Genomic DNA, 9,856 nt, shown 5'->3' on the forward strand with positions numbered 1-9,856 from the left:
TGTGGGAGGTCAAGGCAATCATACCTGGGAGGGGAAGTGTCCATTAGACATTCTCTGCTCAGATGTGGTCATGCTAAAAAAAGCACAAGAACTGCTCCAAGGAACTCTGATTGCTAAATGGCTCACGCCAGCTTCAGAAACTCATCTCATTATCTCGGCATTAATATTTAATGCCCAAACCCAGATGACTCTACATCTCAGTCTGTCCCACCCTGTGTTTAAACAGTGCTTCATAGTTTCAATAGGCTGAGCTTCTGCTCGAGAAGCTATGCTGGACTCATTAGTAAGTCAGATTTCAATTATGAGCAGGCTCAATACATACCTTCCCTTTCTGCCTCTAAGAACCTCCCACCCAGGAAGCTGGAATCAAAGGTACACAACATAGAAAGACACTGGTCTCTATGTATTGCAAGTGTGACTGTCCCCACATCACCTAGGCAATAACAGCGTAACATAATGCAACAGTACATATGCAGAATCATTCTCCACCACTCCCTCATCCGGTGAATGTGCAGTTCATTTGGAGCATTTCCACACACATGCAAATGGCTGCTCCTCAGATGGTACTGTGGGGCTTACTGTGTGGCATCAGGCAAAATGTAAGATTGGAGTTCACCAGCATCTCTACTGGAAGGGTGTTCCATCAGGAGGCGGCTCATGCCAAAAAAGCCACATACCTGGCCAGACCAAGGGTTTCATTTCAGAGCGTCCCTGACAGTCATAGCTTCCACATGGAGGGAGAGCTGGGCAGAGATTGCCATGGGCTGAGCCCCAACTGACTCTAAAATTAAGACCAGGACCTTGAAGCAAATCAAGCGTGGGAACTAGAGTCGTGCACAGATTGCCAGAATGCTGTGCTCAGCTGACCCATGGTATCGCCTGGTAGAGATGATTCGTCTTCTACCTTAGATATTGAATGGTCATTGATAAGTATAACTGCCACTTGGACCAGTTAGAACTTCTTTGCAGCTTTTGCTTTCATTCCCAGAGCTTGCAGTCAGCCTGGAGATAAGGAATCCATTGACACGGTCCAATGGGAAGGGAAACCGCACTACATATAACCAAACTCACATGCTGCAGATCTCATGCTACAAAACACTATCAAACCAAAGGCTTCAACTTGGCTAAACTACTTTGTATGAATGATTTGGGAAATGAGAAGATCCATGACATACTGCACTTGAGCTACAAATAATTGGGGTGGGGAAGGGAGCTACTAGCACAACGAGCTAGCTCAGTATAACAAGCCTAAAGGCAACATGCCAGCTGAGCTCCACTCCAGAGGTGGCTGCATTTCAATGGTGTCAGAGAGTTTGGGAAGTGATTTGGGATTCTTTTGGAAAAAAGGCGCTATAAAAATGTATGTTACAATCAACTTCCTTTCTAAAGCTTCCATGTTAATTTAGATAATTTTCAGTGATCAGTTGTCTGCGCAAAAAGCGAAAATCCCTGTCGAAATTCAACAGCAACTGCACAATATGAAACTACAGGAGGAACAAACCCTGAAAAACCACAGGGCAGCAGTAACAGTCATTCCCAGCACTGTAGCCATCCTTAATCAGTGGCTTTTCTGTGTGCTTAGTCCTTCCTGCAATGCAAACTCTTTTAGCCAAAGGAGCAGCAGAGGAGCACAATGCATGAAATTCACATGGTGGCATAGGATCGCTTCTGGGACTAATGCTTCCCTCTTCGCCAGCCCGCATATTCCCTCCTGTTGCCACACACACAAAACCACCCACCATTTCCCCTCTGATTCACTTGAGCGAGATTCTCGTTCCTTCCCTCCAGACTCTGAATAGTGGCTGTTATGGTAGCAATGACATATTACTTCTGATGCGTAGCAACTGACTGTTAGGAATTCTGCCTTCGTTTGCTCAAGACTTTTTTTTTTTTAAGGAAACTTTCCTCAGTGCAGCAGTCCAGAAATCCTTGCAAAACCACTCTTCCATTTGAAAAGATGTTTGTGACATGAAATGGAAGCTGGACTGAAGCTCCCAGTAATGTCCATCATCACTGAGAACAGCCTACTCTTCTGGGGAAGAAAAAGTCACCAGGTCTTTCATATTTTTGCCAAATACAAATGCTCTGCATGTAGGTTTAATTTGTTTGGAGAGGCAATACAGTCACCTTTCCCCTTGCTGAACAAGTCGGTCACCAGGCATGTGCCAAGTTTCACATGTCGCCTGTGCTAGCAGCAAAGCTCCTCTCAGTCTCAGAACCATCGCAGCAGCTGTGCTGATACAATAAGGTCCACATGGATGAATCAGCGCCTGGGGAAAGTGGGATTACGTTGGCGGAAGGTGCCAGCTTCCTCCATCCCTCTCTGTAATTACTCCACATGTGTAGGCAGCTGATTGTAGCGGCAGCATCAGTGCGGGGGAGGCTGACAGTTCTTCCACCATCTCATTAAGTGCAATCATTCTGAGGGTGAGCACCGGTTCTGGAAAATAATTACGAAGGGCCTTCCTAATCAGCATGCCTCAGGAAAGCCTCGGCACAGGGGCCAAGGACCGAGGCTTCTTCGCTATATAAAATAGTTGCCAAAAGCTAGCTGCCTGCTCCAGACATTGTAATGGAGGACATCAAGGTGCCACCTGCAAGGAGCTCCAGCCACACAGCATAGCTGGCAGTAAGGTGGTTCCCAGTCAATGGTGCTGAGTTGCTTTCCCTTCCACCCACCTGAGCAGAAAGCGGGTGCCCCCATACTGAGGTCTGCAATTCAGTAACTGCATTGCAGTGGCAAAGAGAGCCATACTTCCTCCTTTACTCAGGATTGGGTCCTGCCTCCCAAAGCAAGGCACAGGCTGTTGCAGAAAGCCCACCAGAGCAGAAGTTTGGGATTCAAAGCTGAGTAATGCTTGTTCAAAAAGAACTCAAAATTAAAATGTGAGTGTTTGACCTGGGGGAATCCAGAGCTTAGATCCATTTTAGGAAAGTGCCATCCCTGGGCCACCAGCGAAGAATACCAGACTATCAGCAAGACCAACAAACTGTGGGTCTGTTTAAAATTAAGACTGGAAGAAGAGCTCTGTGTAGCTCAAAACTTGTGTCTCACCAACAAAAGTTAGTCCATTAAAAGATATTCCCTCACCGCTCCTTGTCTCTTTAAAAGAAGGACATTTATTGTTGTCCAAGAACTCATGAATATGAACTTAACATGGCAAGCTGTGGGAAGCCTTCCACTCTGTACCCAGTTGCAGTGGGAACTGGCTTCCCTATAGTAGGGTTTGTAAGGAAGCTTTGTTAAATCTCCTGGGACACATTAGTTCATGTGATGGTGTCAGCAGATAGTAACTATGAATACCCAAAAATCCTATCAATAAATACACAGCAGGAAAACTGCATCGCTAACAAACCAATCCACACTTTCACTCCTTGCCCCCAATTGACACCCTGAGACACCTGCACTAAGCTTTCGCTGTTTGAAACAACTCCTGTTGACTTTAATGGAGTTTGATGGGATCCTGAATCTTGTTTCCTGGATAATTTCTTTAGATGTTTGCTAATCCCCATGAGCAAACTTCCAAGTTTCAGTAAGGATCCCAGGCAATAACTCCTGTTGGACATCTTCACATGGCAAGAGGATTCTTTTATTTCTACTGACAAACAAGCACTATTCACAAGGACAGAAATGTTAACATAGCTTACAAGAGTTCAGTGCTTTAGCTTTCTTTAATCATAGGATCATAGAATATCAGGGTTGGAAGGGACCTCAGGAGGTCATCTAGTCCAACCCTCTGCTCAAAGCAGGACCAATCCCCAGAAAAATTTTTGCCCCAAATCCCTAAATGGCCCCCTCAAGGATTGAACTCACAACCCAGGTTTAGCAGGCCAATGCTCAAACCACTGAGCTATCCCCTCCCCCAATACAACCCATAAGCATACAACTCCAGTGCCTTAGCTTCATTTGGAATTAAAATACCTGCATCAGGCATGGATTTGTGCTTTGGAAGCCATTAGGGGGTCACATTAGAAAAAAAATGACAATATCTTACTCAAAATTCACTCATAATGCCAAGTTATCTTTCTCTATCCTCCAGCTGGCAGAATGGTCTACAAAATGACCAACGATGGAACAGTTGTTAACATTGCTATAGTTTAAATTGTTATCCTCAGGCTTCAGAGTCAATGTGATGTTGAGATGAATAGCGTCAGTTCACACTTTTTAAATGTGGGTTCTGGTCACACTGCAAGACAAAATGTATTTTAACCAGGACAGCTACATTTTAACCAGGTGCCAGGATTTGTACCCTAGGTCAGGCTCTGAAAGTTTATTATTTGTCATTATAATTGCTGCCTTTCAGTCTGCAAACTGAGTAAAGCAGCACTGTAGTTGTACACATTCAGAAGGTTTTCTTTGCAAGCAAAAGGGTTAAAAACTCAGGTTTGGCTGAGTGACCGTGTAGATAGTACAGAAACTGATGAAGCCAGTTACAACCCACAGAGGTGAACTGCCAAATACCAATGCAATCCCACTCTGAAAGGCCATGCTATCATTTGTACTTTCTTACCTGGAGAAATAAATGCATAAACTTTGCTCAGCTGTCTTCAAACTAGAACCCCTTCAAGTCTCTTTTGGCCAACACAAACACAAAGCTTAAAAATCAAGTTCAGTTTGCAACTGCCAAGGTAAACAGTGCCAGGGTATCACATGGCCACAACAAACAAGCCATGCAGCAAGTTCACAGCAGGACCCAATACCGGCTTCTAAAGAAATCTATACCCACACTGCAAACAGGCTATTAACACAGCTCTTCAAAAGACAACATCTTCACTATGGCTGAGCCACCAGCAGAAACCAATCAGTAGCAACTGACCTTGGAGACTGACCCATACAAGTCACTCGATTCTGAAGACTGGTAAGTCCAGTTTACTTATTCAACAGCTATTATCACTATGTTTGCTCAGCTTAAGCACATACATAATTCTTAGACACCGAGCCTTGCCGATTAGCACAATACTCTATCACGTAGAACAAGGGAGCATTCAGACTGCAAGGGAAAGTTAACATCCGTGCATCTGGAATATCCATGGCCAAACAACAATCTGCATTGCTAGGTTGCTTCCATTAGGTCCGACAATTTTCCATGAGGGAATGCATCCGACCAAGTGGGTATTCACCCCGAAAGCTCATGCTCCCAAACGTGTTAGTCTATATGGTGTCACAAGACTCTGCTGCTTTTACAGATCCAGACTAACACGGCTACCCCTCTGATCCATGAGGGAATGCAGCCCATGGATACTTGCAATGCTAGCAGAGTTAAACATTATCAAATCATAATCTAATTAAACCTTCAGAGACATGAGAAGCCTCATTATCAAATTGGCCATGACAACAGAACAGAAAATAGGACTTTAGTTCATCATTTTTACTAAAATGGAATTGTGACTGGTCATGAGGATTATGCCTTAAGGAGATCACAAGGAAAACCAGCCTTTTCAAACTGTGCTGTGTTGAATGCTTTGGGCCTAAGTTTTCCTACCACAATTTCACTTGCTTTATGCTTACAAATAGCTCAGTGCTCCAGCCATTTATAAAACAGACAATAGCGTAACTGCTCCAGTTTAATGCATGACAGCCTGCATAACATCCTAGGTTAGAGGGACTATATCAGAGTTTGTCACAGGCTCCAGCAGAGCAGAACCACTTCATTTACCCTAATTCACACAGTGCGAGAACAGAGTTTCACAACCAAAATGAAGGGAAAAAAGAAAAAAAGTCACTAGACTCACTGACCTCAGATCTAACAAAGTTACAGACAGAGCTAATGACATGCTTTTTAATAACACTTCCCTCATGGAAGGCATCTGCTGCAGCACTGCCTACCTAGGAGATCTCTCTTCCTTTAACAGGTATATTCTTTAACCCCATATTCATCTAGCATAATCATATACAAGTCAAAAGGAGATCTCTGAATAAATAGGTCTGCCTCTTCAGCACAGTATTCATAGCTTATGAATGGTCATTAAAAACAAATGGCTCTCACTGTACATGGCCATCTTTGGTCCCTAAAGACCATACAGAACATGCAGAGCTGGCGTGGTTATCTGATGCAGCAGTGAAATAGTTTAAGTGGGTTTCACAGTACAGTACAATGCAGGAAGCCCCATAATTGTTTAAGACAATTAAATCTGTTGGCCTGTGGAGGGCTTTGAGATTTCACTTAGGAAACCATAAACTAAGATTGCTTTGTAAATGCCAGCTTCTCCAATCTCAACACCCAACGCAATACCCAGAGCTGGCTCAAAAGCTAGGGGAACCCTTAAAAGCCTTTCACTCTGAAAGAGACAGCTAGATTTGAAGTTGGGCTTTATTTTAAAGCTCTACTTTTGGAACCACTCATATGAACCATTTTGATATGAAAATGTTTGCCTGGTAAAATGTAATCTGGTGGCGGTGGGAGGAGAAGTTAGAGGGAGAGCCTGTTACTAGTGTCTGTAGGAACCATTTGGTTCTCCCCATAGCAGACTGTTTCTCCATTAGCTACAGCTATGAGTTATCATCCATGACCACACTTCGAGAGCAGCACGAAAATCAGGAATTGACCCCAGGATGTCACGTCTAACGAGAGCGAAGTGCAGCGAGGGAGTTCGGATTGTAAATGACTCCTACACAACTCCGCTGCCAGGTCTGCGCTTACATAAGATGACATCTCCCCCCCCCAAGAACAAAATCCCCTTTCCCCAGATTTAGAAACTGCCCCCAAAGAGAGAGAAAGGAAAAGAGGCCTTGCAATTACACTGAACGTTGCATAACCGCACTGGGGAAAGACAGCAGCCAATTCACATTTCAAAGAACCCAACCCATTAACCAGCCACAAGCCAGGGGCGGGACAAGCTCCGACTCCCATTGTTTGGGAGCCGCTGCCAAGAAAAATTAAAAGCGAAACGTTCCGGCCAAGCCCCGCAGCGCGAGCCTGCGAACTGCTGCCGGAGCCGCCTCGGCTTTCCCCGCGCCAGGCTCGCCAGGCTCGGCCAGGCTCGCCCGGACAGTCGCCCCGGCGAACCCGCGGGGCTCGCGGTGCCCGGCGCCAGGCGAGCCGGCTCCGCGCGCAGCACCCCGGGCTCGGGGCCGGGCGCCCCCGGGGCAGCTCACCTTGTAGACGGTCTCGGTGAGGCGATGCACCTCCTCAGAGCGCGCCATGGCGCCGGGGAGCGAGCGCGGAGCAGCGGGGCCGGCAGCCTGGCAGAGTGCGCGGGGCGCGGCGGCCGCTGAGCTTATATCGCCGCCCCGCGCCGGCCCCGCCCCCGGCCGCCCCCGGCCCCGCCCCCGGCTCCGGGGGGAGGTACGGCCGCGTACGGGTCCTTGCTGCCCGGTACCCCCCGCGCCCCCCCACACCCCGCCCACAGCCCCTCCCCCCCCAGGCACCCCCCCTCGCCTCCTGCTCCCCACCCCTTAACCGCCCCGCAGCCCCACCCGCCCCAGCCCCAACACCCCGCACCCCTAACCACCCCACAGCCCCTCACCCCGCACCCCTTAACCACCCCACAGCCCCTCACCCCAGGCACCCCCACGCCTCCTGCTCCCCACCCCAAAACCACCCCCAACACCCTCTGCCCCAACACTCCCTAACCACCCCACAGCACCCTCTGCCCCCAACACTCCAGACACCCTCTGCTCCCCACACCCCCTAACCACCCCAACACCTTCTACTCCAACACTCCCTAACCACCTCGAACACCCCTAAACACCCCACAACCCCTGCCCCATCCCACAACACGCTCTTCCCCCAACCACCCCACAACAACCCCTTGCTCCCCCACCTCAGCCAGTCCAAACACCCCACAATACCCTCTGCCACCCCACAACCTCTAACCACCCCACAACAACCCCATTCCCAGAGCATTCTGTTCACCTCCCAACCTGCTCTTACTTTCAAGTGTTTTTAGTTTGCTTGCCCGAGGCCACATGATTCCGTTTCCCCCAACTCTCCTTGGTGTCAAGGAAGGCGGGCAGGCGGCTCTTCATGTCTGACCTAGAGGAGGATCTGGGTCTGGTGGGATCTCCCTCTCCATCTTTCTTTGTCATCTTCTGCCTCTCTCCTCCCTGAGCTCTGAGAACAAGAGGAAGGGGAAAGCACACACCAGTTGTTCTCCTACCACAGAACAACATTCTTCCCTTTCACTTCTCCTTCCTTCCACTATTGGCCTTCATCCAGCAAACACAGGGGAGCCCACAAGATGCCCAGTTGACTGTCCAGTATCGCTGCCTTTCTTTAACTCCAGTTCCTGGCCTTTGTTTGTACCTGCCCCCTGTAGGTTGTACACTCTGGGGGGCAGGGACGACAATGGACAAAGGAAGGATGTGGGATGGGGCTTTTTGTTTTGAGTGACTTGTTAAGTAGGACTGCGATTTATTTGCCCTTTGTAGGAGGTGAGCTTTCAAAGAGGAGGGGACCATGGCATGCGGATCTGGCTCACGTCCAGGGATGGGGGCCTGGAATGCTACGTTCGATCTTTTCAGGAGAGCCCCAGTAGGGCAGGAAGCTGCAGGTTTTCTGCCTTGTTGACCAATCGGATTGGGGGGGTTCAGAGTTGGAAGTGTGGGTGGTGCTCACTTGAGGGCTACTGGACTTGCCCCTCAGTGCTGAGGACACCAGGGCAAGGCTTTCAGATAAGAGGGATGGGAAGAGAGCCATTGTGTGCATCTTTATCACATTATTTTTAGTTGTGTTATGTAAGTGGTTCTTTGCTACGTCATGGGTGTGGGGGGTTCTTGCATTTAATTCCAGTGTGACAGCCCAGCAATTCAAACAAGCTGTTCCTGTGGCAAGGAAGATAAAAGGATTTGTAATTTCTTGTAATAAAAGAGGCCTTTTTGGAGGCCCCTTGGAGAATGTCTCACATCTAGCGCTAGTCTTGTATCCGAGCTGCTCTCTTTCCTATCACCACATTTCTGCTGCTTCTTTGTATGCCTTATCCCCAGGAAGGTTGAGCACAGAGAGGGGCACCCCTGATCCACAGCTGGAAGCATCCAATGATTCTTCTCATCTTCATTTAAGAGGAGGATTTACCAAATCATATCTGCCCATGGCTTTTTCCACTTTAAGAACCTGTAAGAGGCAGCTGCATTCCTGGAATGGTTCTAGGCATTTTTGCTTCACTAAATCTGCCCTAAGGAGTTCAGCTAATCCCAGAGTAGAACCCTCCTTCCCAGCAGCAGGCCTGCTGAACACTTTCAGGGTGTGTGGCCATAACAGGCCCCATGCCATCCATTTCCTTTTGATTGGTTTTCTTAACTGTCCATTTGTTTCCGTGCTTCACTGTGCAAGCATCAGGCAATGGCAGGAATGTACCAAGGTCACTGTGGGGTTACAGTTTCATCCATTTTATGTTATTTTCCTTGGGCACCTTGTACCCGCTGTTTGCAAACCAGATTTCCAAGAAATGTCGATGGTTCGCTTTTGTCTGTTGCAGAGATGCAGCCTCGCTTTCCATGGGCAGGGGAAACAAGCTAGAAAACAAGGGTGAGAAACCTCCTGGAATACTCTCCCAGGGGATCTGGTGGGAGTCCTGTCCTATGAGACATTCAAAACTAGAGAGAAGAGAGCACTGGAGAACACAGAGTAAGGAACAATCCTGGACTGACCCCAAGAAGATAGAACAGATGGAACCTCATGTCAATATTCTCTATATTATTCCTGGAAAGATACTGGAACCAATTATTAAACAATCAGTTGGAAGCACCTAGAGGATAAAGGTTTAAGGAATACCCAGCATGGATTTGTCAAGAAAAAGCCATGGCAAACCAACCTCACTTCCTTCTTTGACAGGGTTACTGGCTTAGTGGATGGGGGAAGCAGTAGATGTGATATGGCTTTTTACACAGTCCCACATTACATTCTTATAAGCAAAC

General features: G+C 47.8%; 1 protein-coding gene across 5 annotated transcripts in view; it reads right to left on the reverse strand.

The window, feature by feature from the left end:
* The window catches only part of BAIAP2 (BAR/IMD domain containing adaptor protein 2), an 85,331-nt gene extending 78,151 nt beyond the window's left edge, over positions 1-7,180 (reverse strand). For all 5 annotated transcript variants that reach the window (XR_005588617.1, XM_039502412.1, XM_039502411.1 and 2 more), the window contains exon 1: positions 7,097-7,180. Coding sequence is in view for 4 of the 5 variants with exons in the window: in XM_039502412.1 (XP_039358346.1) it covers positions 7,097-7,144 (48 nt within the window). In the remaining variant the exon portion in view is untranslated. The remainder of the gene's footprint in view (positions 1-7,096) is intronic.
* Positions 7,181-9,856: the final 2,676 nt, after the last annotated feature.

Source organism: Mauremys reevesii, linkage group 15, assembly GCF_016161935.1.
Source record: "Mauremys reevesii isolate NIE-2019 linkage group 15, ASM1616193v1, whole genome shotgun sequence".
NCBI lineage: Eukaryota > Metazoa > Chordata > Testudines > Geoemydidae > Mauremys > Mauremys reevesii.